A 13,077-nucleotide genomic window follows, 5' to 3' on the forward strand; every position below is an offset into this window, starting at 1 on the left:
GAACTGTGCAGCTTTTAAACCAACAGGAGGTTTAAGGATGCTTCTCATTCTGACTTCTCTGATTGTTTTAATCTTTCTTTTATAATTAGAGAGGCAGAAGGCAGCTTAATTTCTTAATATGATGTCAAAATAAAAATCCTGACGTGATTCAGCTCCACACAACAAGTCTTTTACACTGGTGTACTCAGATTTGCTGGAGAAATAGAGGTTGCAGAAGTAGATGAGGACAGGAAGCTAAGTGACAATTAAAAGAAAAAAGCTACGACAGCTGTTTACCTGTCAGAAGCTGAGAGAGAGACTCCTCGTAGAAGGCACTGTTTAAATTCAATGGCTGGGCACCCCACGCCCATTCTGAAAATGAAACAAATGAAAGAAAGCTGTTATCGTATCAGAGCTGAACTGCATTCCACTGGAGACAATAAGCCATCTCTCTCAGGGTCAATAAATTGTAATCAACCTGTATTACTGGCCACAGCAGAGCCAATCTCCTCCACCGAAGGGAAAACAATCTAGGACCAGAAAATAGAAAAGCAGTATTATTTACTGATGACTAATATTTATAATCAAGACCAGATCGTGGGTCATATCCTGAGCCTTGCAGGGAACAGACAACAGCTAACAGCAGCAGGTAGCAGACAAGAATTGTTACGTCCCCACATGAAAGCTAGGCGAAAAGGGTGGGGGACAGTAACAGTTGGATCCGGGTTGAAATGAAAAGGACGCCAGGCAGAGGTGTTTAACACAAAATAAATCTTTATTATAATTAATTCACACCTAGGTGTGAATGTGTGAGTGAATGTGTGAGTGAATGTGAGTGCGAATGGTTGTCTGTTCTTGTGTGTTAGCCCTGCGACAGACTGGCGACCTGTCCTCTCGCCCTATGACAGCTGGGATAGGCTCCAGCGCCCCCCGCGACCCTGAAAAGGATTAGCGGAAGCGAACCCAATAATCATATAAGCAGTAACAACAGAAAGAGACAGCAACGCTGCTTTAATAATAAATCAGACAGGCCAACCTAAAGAGATGGTGACCGCTTCAACAGAAAAAGACAGCAGCGCTGCTATTAGCAATAACCAGGCAGGCCAAACCAAGAAATGGAGGCCGCCGTCACTTAAGCAAAACCACTGCTCAGTTGAGTTACTCACAACAAGCCACGCACGGTGGGGCTGGTCACACACACACAGAGCAGGCCTTTTCCACACCTAGACCAGAGTGAGACCAGACCAGAGACCAGACCTAGAGTGCATCAGCCACCAGATTCTCAGTCCCTTTCTTGTGTTGCATAACCACATCATAATCCTGCACCAGCAATGCCCAGCGCATTAGTCGCTGGTTGTGGTTGTAGATACGTTGGGGGAAAGTAAGGGGATTGTGATCTGCATACACCGTTACTGGAAAGGAGCTAGAGCCCACATACACAGTGAAGTGCTGCAATGCCATCAGCAGCGCTAGAGCTTCTTTTTCTATGGTGGAATAGCTTAGCTGATGGCGCTTGAACTTTACAGAATAGTAGCAGCATCCCGGACGAGCCCCCAGAAAGCATATGCGGATCGTCGTCAGCACTGGCCTCTACGCTCAGCACGGTGGCAGGAGGTTGCTGCGCTGGCAACAGTCTGGAAGGAATTGCTTCAGGGAACCGCGTGGATAAGCACATTATGGTCAATAAAAACTGATTACCTGCCTGTGATCAACGCAATCGACCAAAACGTGTTCAAATGGCTCACCAACAGCAGGTATTGGACATAGTGGGGCGGGGGGCACAGTTTGGTTTGGTTTGCCCACTAGTTGACACGTGTGACAGGTATTACAATACCTTGCAACATCTGCCTTCATCGCCGGCCAGAAGAAGTGCTGCAGAATACGGTCATATGTTTTAGTTATCCCCAAATGTCCTGACCAGGAATGATCGTGGGCTAATTGTAGCACATGCTGACGGAAACTAGCCGGGACCACCATCTGTTGGACTACACTCCAGTCCTCCCCTGGCTTTGAGGTCCACCTGCGCATTAACAATCCATCATAAACCAAAAACGTCTGCTTCCGGTCTCCTGTCGGACCATCACTCTCATCTACGGCTCCAAAACATTTGGCTAACGACGGGTCCTCTTTCTGAGCATGCACACACACACACGGCATGTCTTTTATCCTGTCTTCCTTCTCTCACCCCAACCGGTCGCAGCAGATGGCCGCCCCTCCCTGAGCCTGGTTCTGCCGGAGGTTTCTCCCTGTTAAAAGGGAGTTTTTCCTTCCCACTGTCGCCAAAGTGCTGCTCATAGGGGGTCATATGATTGTTGGGTTTTTCTCTGTATCAATGAAGCACCTTGAGTCGACTTTTGTTGTGATTTGGCGCTATATAAATAAAATTGAATTGAAATTGAATTGAGCAATCATAAGGGCCTCCCGCGTGAGGAGAGGGGGGGCTGCGGGTTCAGGAGCAGGCTCAGCTACCTCTTGAGCCAGGTTCCTTGGCATCAGGACCCGCCTCCTCCTCTTAGGGCATTACATCCTCTTCCAAAATAGAGCCAACCACCAACTCTGACAAGTCAACCACTTCTCCCTGCCGATGGGCGTGTGACCGGGTAAGAACACCTACAGGAAATACATCTGGGTGCTGCCGGCTTAAAGCATCTGACAAAGGCCTTAGGTCAGGAGTCTTCGTGACCTCCAGGGTTCATGCGCCTTTTTCAGGGTCAAATTCAAGCACTTTTTAAGCACTTTCAAGGTCCCTTTTCAAGCTTTTCCAGCACATGCCCCCCCCCAACAAAAGAATGCATGTTTCAATTCGCATCATCATAGTAAGACCATGTGAAAATTAAAACAAATCATCCTAGGTGAACTTAAACACCTTTGTTCATCTTTTGTTAAGAAATAGAAAAACGAACCACACAAAAATACTGCAAAAGGAAACGGTTGCCTTATATACATAGTGTATAAACTCAAAATGCACATTTCACTTAAAAATTAAGATGTGATAATGTGAACAAATTGTTAGAGGTATTCTTCTCCTGTTGCCCCCCCCCAAAAAAGAAATAAGTCTTCTCATTAGAAATTGATGCTTTTTTCCTGTGTGACAAAAAATAGGAGACAGATGTTTGTTTTTTAAGTTAATTCCCAGTAAAACTGTTTTATTGCTAACTACATTGCTGTCCGTATTATTGTTGAAGTCCTAAACGTCACCTTTAAAGTGTTTGTGCTAATAACATCATGTACAGTCAGACAGGCATGAAGAACAGCACTGACTGGGAGGATTTGAACAGATCACATAGTTCAATTCAACATATAAGACTTTAAGGATGCACAAACATCTACTTAAAATCTATTTAATTTATCATCTGTGATATTATTATGTACAATTCCAATGTATTTTGTTCATCTCCCTCAAATAAACAGGCAGCCTTAAAGTATGAAATATTCATATACAAATACACATAAATGTGTGTACTGTCTCAGTGGCTGATAGTGCCCCACAGGCCTCAGTGTGAGCTTGAAGACATTTATGAGTTTTAAGTAGTTTAATGTGCAGGTGCTGAAGATAAACACATTTTGAATGAAAGCTGGGGAACTTTGGTAGCACAGAAACAAGTGGCTATTCTGGGGTCCAGGGTATAATTGGCCGTTTTTGACTACTTTTGATTTGGCCTCTATATTTCACCTTTAAAAACTGTTTATCTTGCCAATCTGTTATTTTCTCATTTTGACAAACTGTATCAGCACAATTTATCTAAATTCAGACAAAATTTAAAATACGAGTAGAAAGTGATATTTTTGACTGTAAAAATCACGAGCATGTTTAACGAATCATTTTCATAACTTGAAATGCAAATAGAAATTGTACATTTAAAAAATATGCACAAGTTTTGCAAACAACAAAGTTATATGGTACCATTTACCTAAAATTGCAGCCAAGGCTCAGACGTTTTTTATATAACCATTTTAAACTATTTACAGAACAATCAGGTGTTCTGCATCAAATAAGAAGACACACAAATTATTTATGCAACTCCAAAAAATCGTTTGTGCTCACTATAACACAGATGAGAACAGCACAGGGGTAAATCCTGCAGGTCTGACAGCAGGTGTGCCACTCAGCGTTTACACTGCAATCTGCCTTTGGTGGCTTTTTTGCAGCAACTGTCACATTCACTAGTAGAACTGACACACAAGTTACGCTCAACTCCACCGGTGGAATCTGACAGCGTGGAAAAGTGTGAAAACATCCATTATCACCAACGGAACCAGCAGGTGGGGTAGAGAGAGACAAGGGGAGGGGCAAGAAAGGAGGAGGAGGAGAGGACAACACCACGCCCACCACACTCCCACGTCCTCACAGGATGTAACAATAATAAATAACAGGGCAGTTACAAACAGACGAACCAATTATCTTGTGGAAAGCCTGTTTGTAGCTGATGTCATTGGAAAATGTTAATGTTTTGTAACTAAGATTTTATTACATGTAAAGTGTAATCATCATACTACCAACACAGTTTAATCTCATCTACCTTTCCCTCCTCTTCGTCTCCCTCAGAGTGCATTCTGGACTTGCAAGGCATTGTGAGTGTAGGAGAAGCACCAAACGCAGTCGGGCTGCTGAAGTCGGGCCGACATTCCGGTGTCTTGGATTCACTCTGCGGTGTCTTCAGCACTGAACGAAGCTGTAAGCTCCCACCGGGAGTTTGTGGTCGAGCCGGTGTGCCTCCCTTTTGTAACGGGGTGCTCGGAGGCAGGTTCTTATCGAAAAACTCAGGAGAGAGGGGACCTCCGAAACGCACACGTTTCTTCTTCTTCGTCATCGTTGTGGGTGTCCCGTTGGACTCTTCCTCTCCTGCAAGATAGAGAATCCATACAATGCACAAAAATGTACTTTCTTTTCTCCAGGAGTCATTGTGTAATAAACACCAAGAGAGACTTTGAGATATTATAGATTAGCCTTGTCTAAACATCATCTGAAACGTGAATAAACACTGAATTAAATTTTTTGATAGAGGAAAAGTCAGACCGGCATAGTTTGTATATTTGTAGGGCTGAAAATTTGTTTATCCACATGACAATCTGCACTATGCTCATGTTTAACTACAGAAAGGTTCCTGAAGTGGTGCAGTATCATGGGAAGTGAACTACACTACCAGCATGATTTAGATATAACAATTCAGAAACCAAGACCTATTAGTCAATACTCATGATTCAAGTGTCTGTAGTGTCTGTAATCTCATAACCCAGTCCTGTTTTAGCGTGACATCGATGTAATCTATTCATTAGCCATGCGCTTATGTTATGTAGCGATGTACAGCTGAGAGCTTGGTTATAAGCATGCTAGTCTGATGAAAGATGCTTAACAATTATTCACAGAGTGAAATGGAAATTCATAACAGACTGGTAGAACTGATCAAAAGTGAGGATGCGTATTAGGGGTGGGGGAAAAAAATCGATACTGTGTAGTATCGTGATATTTTGTTTGCTAATAATGTATCGATACAGGGACAGCAGAAATCGATATTTTGTTACAAAAAAACGTTTTTGTGGACTGACTTCAGAGCTGTAATACAAACCGTTCAGTTTGTCAACAATAAAACTGAAATGAGAGAAAGACTGAGTGCGAGACTTTGATATTAGATAAAATGAATATTGATAAAGTTTACCTTTATGTACAGAATCTGAATATTGCAAAATATTTTAAAAAATTGCGATAATATCGTATCGTGCGTTAAGTATTGTGATAATATCGTATCGAGGGATGTATGGTGATTCCCACCTCTAATGCGTATAGTAAATATCTTCTTCCCGTGTTTTAAAATACAAATTGAAGTATGACCTGACCCACAGATTTACAGGATCTTTACACAAGTAAGCACAGCCATTGTGAAATCCAGCCCACAAATAGAGAGAGAGTGTGTGTGTGTGTGTGTGTGTGTGTGTGTGTGTGTGTGTGTGTGTGTGTGTGTGTGTGTATTTACAATACTGGTGGGGACCAACAGCCCTCATGGGGACCAAAATCCAGGTCTTCGTGTCAGGGTTACAATTAGGTTATTGTTAGGTTTAGGGTAAGGGTTAGGCATTCATTTTTGATGTTAGGGTTAGGCTAAGCAGGTAGGGAAAGCATTATGTCAATGGGATGTCCCCACAAGGATAGCAAACCAGACGTGCGTGCGTGTGTGTGTGTGTGTGTGTGTAGCCTGTGTCGGTATTTGAAAAAGTGTGATTCTGGGGCTGACCTGTAAATGTAACTGTATTTAAGACACTGAAAGACTGCCTACTTCTTTATTATGAAGTTAAGACTGTTGAAGTTACTGTTTGAAGAAAACATTTTTTTAAAGTTGTGTATTTGGAATCAGTACATTCTGATCTGGTATTTACAAATAGAAGTGGGTGTTTGGTGCAGCAAGATACATCACACAACTGTTATCAGACTAGGGCTGCCACAAACGATTATTTTGATAGTCGACTAATCAGATCGTGCATCCATTGGACGTAAAACGTACAGCTTATTGCACCAGCATACATCTGCTCTTATATAACTATCATTAGCTTACAGCTTGAAGTGTTTGAGGTATGTGCTAACTAAAAATAGAGACAAGATGATAGTTTATTACATTTTAATGAAATCTGCAGGTTGTTTCAGTGGAGTTTAATAAACTCAGCCGTCTGCTCCTTGCTATCTAAAATATAACAGGACACCGGAGTATATTCTCCAGCATCTCACACTTCTGATAATCAGTTGTCTGCTTGACGTTTATTCAGCTGTGTAAAAACTATAACTTTAATCTCAACCAAACCGATTTACTCAGGAACAAATAAAATACTGAAAAAAGCCAAACAATAACATTTTTAAGTTATCTAAGTGACTTATATGTCATGTTTAACCTGAGTAGCGAAAGACGGCGGTGGTTTTGAAAACAATTTGCCAGGAGTCCGGTGTTCTCACGGGCTCTAATGAGCCTTGACTAGCTAGCTAGCTCGATAGCTAGCTTGGCTAGCTATCGAGCTAAAACGTCAGAGCGCTTTTGAAAATATGTGGTGTCTTGATAAACTGAGCAGATATTTGAGGTTTACACAGCTACATTCTCCCCTGAAAATATGTTAAACTTTATTTTGTGACCCAAAAAGAATAATAAGAGTAATATTAAAACTAACTAGCTGTTGCCATTGTTGGAAACTGAGCAGGGCCGCGCTATGAATTCTGGGACAGAGCTTCTTCTTCTTCGGGGTTTAACGGCAGCTGGCATCCTTGTACATGCAGTGCTGCCATCTTCTGTTTCAGTCCGTTATTACACTCTTAAATCCTACTACTTATTCCTGCGTCTTTTGGGATCTTACAAAGCTTCAAACGACGCGTCGACTATTAAATTAGTCGTCGATGATTTTAATAGTCGACGTAATCGTGACTAGTCGACTAATCGTGGCAGCCCTATATCAGACCATCTGATATTGGCCTTTTTTTAGGCTTTTTTTTTTTAATATTAATTCACCAACGCTCTAAACTGCTTATTGCTAAATACATGCATGATGTTCTTCACTACGGCAACTCAAATGAACATCGAGTTCTTCGCTGAATATGCACCAATTCAGCCGAGTGGAACCTTTGGCTACACTGGAGCAAGCCACTGTGCACCAAGCCTCAAAGGCTCAAAGATAAAAGGTCAGTTATTCTAACAAGGCCACAGAGAGCGACATGTGCTCACCTGTGGGCTTCATCTCCAGCAACAAAGGGAGTGAGGGGATGCGGAAGGGGGAGGAACGCTGCGGTGGCGAAACGGCTGCAGGATCATCAGGAGGTGGTCGGCTGAGGCTTTGGAGTTCAAAGACCTTATCCTATTAAGAGAGCACACATGAGAGCTTTCATTCTGTAGTTCAAGGACAAGGACAGAACATAGAGAACAGATATTTGCATTTTAGCCAAGACTAGCATAATTTTCTGTACATAAAATCCAGAAGGACACTGGAGCACAGAACAACCATAATCATTTCATCTAATCAGCTCACAGCAGGCATCCTTTAAATATCTTTTTTCGCAGACACTTCTGATGAGAGCAGGAATTGCTCAGTTATCATGAATAGCCCCAAAAATCACTTGGAAAAGATCAGAAGGCATAACCGAGAATGTTGTACCTGATATGAAAGCACAAACAAGAGGACACGAGTGTGAAAAGGACTCCGAACAACAGAATAGTAACATTTCTAAAAACTGGGCTTATTTTCTGTTTCCTAGTTTGACAACAACCATCAACACATCAGATCAAAAATATTTAAGCTGAAATACTGACACATACTATATTGCCAAAGGCATTCACTAGTCTGCCTTGATATGCATATTAACTTCAGTAACATCCCATTCCTAATCCATACGACTTAATTTGATGTTGGTCAACCTTTTGCAGCTATAACAGCTTCGACTCTTCTGGAAAGACGTTTCACAAGGTTTATGAGTGTGTTTATGGGAATTTTGACCATTCTTCCAGAAGCACGTCAAACACTGAAGGTCTGGCTCACAGTCTCGGCTCTAATTCACCCCAAGGTGTTCTGTCGGGTTAAGGTTAGGTTCTGTGCAGGCCAGCCAAGTTCTTCCACACCAAACTCACTTATCCATGTTGTGTCTTTGTGCTGGTGCACAGTCAAGTTGGAACAGGAACAGGACACGCCCAAACTGTTCACACAGCAGGAAATCGTCCAAAATGTCTTGGTATACCGAAGCATTAAGAGTTTAACTAGAAGTAAGCTGCCAAGCTCAGCTCCTGAAAAACAGCCCCACACGATAAAGACATGGAAACTTATTCCATGAAGCTCTCTATGAACTGTTCTTGAGCCGATCTGAAGGCCTCCCACATGAAGTTTGGAGTTCTGTAGCGACTGACTCATAAAGCCCGAGGATTTAACGTTCATTCTAAACAGTTACAGACCATCACTGGCCCACTGCCAAACTGTACATGCTGGATGATGTTGTAGTCAGATACACAACAAAGCACTATTTTTGGTAGAGCATGCTAGCGGGCCGTCGTTATTACCGTGTTTTTTGGAAAATACGGCACACTTAAAATCAATCCTTTCATTTTTCTGAAAATCGACAGTGCGCCTTATAATCCCGTGTGCCATATGTATGAATTCTGGTTGTGTTTACTGACCTCGAAATGATTTTATGTACACGGCGCTCGAAAATCTATCAAATGTTTTAGTACGACTTTGCTAAGCTACGAAGCCGCACTGCTTGATGGATTGTTGGAGCATTACGGCTATTGTAGGCAGGAGCCTCGCGGAGTGATACGTACTGTGCTTCAACATAATGTTACCGTATTGCGTGTGTATAACCTCTTTTTAAGTTTTGTGGATATTATACATGGTTATGCTGAGGATATGTCGGCCAGTTTCCACTGGAAATGCCTTTTGGTTAAACTGTCAGCAAGGAATTTGCACTGTTACATTTTTATATAACTTTAATGCAGATAAAAAACAGCTGCTTGTTTAAGTGAAAATACATTGATGTTTTGTTTTTTGCACTAATAAAGTTGTGGAGTTGTAAAGTATTTTGTCTAGTGTAGAGAGAAACTAAATTAACTGGCAGTGTTTTCTCAAACATATTTTGCATCAAAGTGCTCTTTGGTTTATTTCTCTTTTTGGAAGCTTGTAGTCAAAAAAGGGAAAAAAAAAAATCCTGTTTGGCCCTGAGATCTACCGTTCATAAAGGCGTTAAAAATAATCGACGGCTTCAATGGGAGCCAGGCACACAGAGGTAAAAACCTTTTAGCTAAATTATTTACAGCAGTCAGTTAAGTGAGTGAGTCAGAGTGAGTCGGTGTACCTCCTGCTCCATCAAAGTGGAGGAGAGGGTAGGCGTGCTGGCCTCTCTAATCTCCACACTGCAGCTTTCGGGGGGACTGCTGGTGCGCCTCCTCTTGCTGGGTGTAGGCGTCATTGGAGGGTTGTTCTCCTTCCCTCCACCATGGCTGTTCCCATCTGAGAGTGAAAAAAAAACCATCAATCAAAAAGGCATATTACATAAACATATAAAAACAAATGGGACTTGGGAGCATCTAAATTAAATGAAAAGAAAATGTCAAATTTCAAATAATATATGATAAAAACACAGCTTGGGGTACAAAAAAGGGAAAAAAAAAAAAAACACCTTTGATCAGAGGAATAGAGATAAAGTCTCACTTCAGTAACAAACAGCTTAGAAACTGGGCCCATTTAAGAAGATGACCAAGCTCAGAGGAGATCCCTGCTGTAAGATGTTGTCACAGTCAGGCTTATACGGTGCAGCGCATTAATCCACTGCTTTATGAATGATGCCTCTAGACATCATAAAGAAATCCTTCTGGCATGGATCCTCAATGAAAAATGAAACTATTAATCCTGTGGCAATGAGGCAGCCTCACCAGACAGATAATCTCTTGTCTTGATGCATCCTCCAGTGTTGCTGTCCTGCGCTGGCACCGGATCACAGGCATCATTCTCCTCCACATCCATCAGGCTCTGGAAGGAAGCCATCTTCTGCCTCAGCATGGAGGCGACCCGGGGAAGGAAGGGGCTACTTCTGACAAGCTGAGACTTGAGACAGCAAAATAAACATATCTGCTCAGTGATGTGCATTGACAGGCCAGAGACTTCTGAAATTACAAGAGTGGTATTACAGAGTGGCAGCACATCTATCACGGAGATCTTTATCTACACAATCCGCAAGTGTTACGGTTTACTTCACCGAACATCATCTCACAGGGAAGTCACAATGAAGGGGCATCCACAACAGCAACGGTGCAACCAGAGACCACTGAACGTGAAACTGTAAGCAGGGGTCGGTGAAAGAATTGCTGGTGATGTAAACTGGATGGGCTGCAAGTCAAACCTTCAGCATTTTGAAGTAATCGATCCAAGTGCCTCCCAGTGAGAGTGAATGATACCATTAACTAACATATGCGAGGGTGGTAAATAATTTGGAGCGTTACCTAGGCAACTTGAGCCTTTAATGCCGATTATTGACTAACTATCAGGTAGAAAGCGATGCACAAACGAGCAAATAAGCTACATCCAAATAGGGCTGCTCAATTAATCAAATTTTAATCACGATTACGATCTGGGCTTTCAACGATCATTAAAAATGACTGAGCCGATTATTGGCCCCTCCCTCGTGCTTTACTCTCGCGCTGCTCCGTGTGGCAAATCAAGCGCACCTCTCTGCATTTCGAATACGTGTCACAACAATTAAGAGCAGCGGTCCCCAACCTTTTTTGCGCCACAGACCGGTTTATGCCCGACAATATTTTCATGGACCGGCCTTTAAGGTGTCGCGGATAAATACAACAAAATAAAACTAGTACCGGTACCGAAAAAAAGAAATTTATTCATAACACACGTGAAAAGACCAAGGAAAACCGAGTAAACGATAAAAACGATAACAAAATAAAGCTGAAAACCGATAAAAACCCTGAAAACTATGCATTTCACACCTGAGCCTCAACTCTCGCGGCCCGGTACCAAATGACTCACGGACCGGTACCGGTCCGAGGCCCGGGGGTTGGGGACCGCTGATTAAGAGGACCCGAGGGAAGCTTGGAAAGCTAAGCAGAAGTTATTTGGAGAGGAGAGTGACTGCCTTTGATTGAAAAGAGAGGTAAAAAAAACTTCAGTGGTGTGGAAACATTATGGGTTCGCGGAGTCAGACGTGGATCAAGTAGACACAGTGTGTAAACTTTGCTACAGTGTCGTAGCTGCACCACAGAGCAACACTGCAAAGTTCACTAAACATAGATGTTTACATTTTTCATTTATTTCTTATATTGCAAACATTTGCACTGTTATCAGTATTTGCACACTATTTTATATTATTTTTTGACAATCTTTAAAGTCATTATTCAACACATTGTTATTGTTAAATAAATATCGTCAAATAATCGAGATCTCAATTTCAGTGAAAATAATCGTGATTATCATTTTTGCCATAATCAAGCAGCCCTACATCCAAATGTAAAAGTAAGTAAACTAAATAAATTAAAGGGGAGCCCTGAACAGTGAGATGTTATCCTGTAGGGGGTGTTTTGTTGACATAGTTTGAGTCCATTGCTGCCCTCAGAGGAAAGATCAATGCCAATCAGTACAAAGTTGTTCAGCGTGATGATGAAACATTTCTATCCCGAGAGTGACACCGATAGTGCCTCCGTCCACAGGGGATGAAGGGTCACTGAATGGTTTGATGAACACTTGTACAATCAATGCCAATGTGTACTGAAGCGCTTTTGGAGGAATACCAACATTACTAAGACACTCTGTGCCAGTTTTTCCATTTAATTTGTCATTTACTGCATTTATGAACATTTCTTAAAAGCTGACTTAAAGACAGGTGAGCTGAGACAGAAGTGTTGCTTTTAAAAGCCTTTTCCATATGTGCATTATTGAAAACCCTTTGTGTATTTCTCAGCTTTTAATAATTAGAGTAACAGGCTGATCTACAGTTGTGTTGTTGACAAGCAACATTTTTGCAATCAAACTGCAACAAACGTAACTAAACATGAGTAAGTCACACTCGGAGGGTGTCTGCTGTCGACTAAACTGAAAAACGCTCCAAAAAGCTGAGACATGGCAGACTGGGGTTCAGATCATGCTAAGAAGAATGATCCACACCGGAGAAAAATCCTTATTTTGTAGACGTGTCAGTGGATGTTAACAGGAGTTTTGAAAACACAGAAGTGCATACAATAAAGTGAGCTTGCCAAAGTAGGGATTTCAATGCATTAGGCGGCTTGACAAAACCTAGAATCCCAATATGTTATGATACAGAGATTATCAGTATCATAACGGCATCTATTAACTTTCCTTTTTAACCCATGCTTTCTGATCTGCATCTAATGTTTGTTTTTTGTTTTTTTGTGGGGGGGGGGGGGGGGGGGGGGGGGGGGATAAAATGGACCAATCAAACGCTGCCTACTTCAGTCAGGAGCAACAGGTCGTGGAGAAGGATAAACAATATAAAATACACAAAGAGAGAGACTGATGCCCGAGGAAAGCTGCAGAAAATAATTTAAATTCATAGTGAACGTATTTATTTTCAGTGATGCCATTCATCTGTAATTCATCAGCCTCACTATCATATTGCTC

At 41.9% G+C, this 13,077-nt stretch overlaps 1 protein-coding gene and 1 long non-coding RNA gene across 5 annotated transcripts in view; one reads left to right on the forward strand and one right to left on the reverse strand.

Moving 5' to 3' along the window:
* The window catches only part of LOC146507314 (uncharacterized), a 192,811-nt gene that overhangs the window by 135,508 nt on the left and 44,226 nt on the right, over nucleotides 1-13,077 (forward strand). The window lies entirely within an intron of this gene.
* cdca2 (cell division cycle associated 2) overlaps nucleotides 1-13,077 on the reverse strand; it is a 35,335-nt gene that overhangs the window by 12,938 nt on the left and 9,320 nt on the right. For 2 of the 4 annotated variants that reach the window (XM_085180671.1, XM_085180672.1), the window contains exons 4-9: nucleotides 10,365-10,530; nucleotides 9,788-9,942; nucleotides 7,677-7,806; nucleotides 4,500-4,822; nucleotides 458-509; nucleotides 277-351 (exon numbers count right to left, since the gene is read on the reverse strand). In XM_085180671.1, the coding sequence (XP_085036797.1) occupies nucleotides 277-351; nucleotides 458-509; nucleotides 4,500-4,822; nucleotides 7,677-7,806; nucleotides 9,788-9,942; nucleotides 10,365-10,530 (901 nt within the window). Of the gene's footprint in view, nucleotides 1-276; nucleotides 352-457; nucleotides 510-4,499; nucleotides 4,823-7,676; nucleotides 7,807-9,787; nucleotides 9,943-10,364; nucleotides 10,537-13,077 lie in introns of all 4 variants that reach the window. The other 2 variants (XM_085180669.1, XM_085180670.1) reach the window with 1 other exon arrangement.

Source organism: Neolamprologus multifasciatus, chromosome 12, assembly GCF_963576455.1.
Source record: "Neolamprologus multifasciatus chromosome 12, fNeoMul1.2, whole genome shotgun sequence".
Classification (NCBI taxonomy): domain Eukaryota; kingdom Metazoa; phylum Chordata; class Actinopteri; order Cichliformes; family Cichlidae; genus Neolamprologus; species Neolamprologus multifasciatus.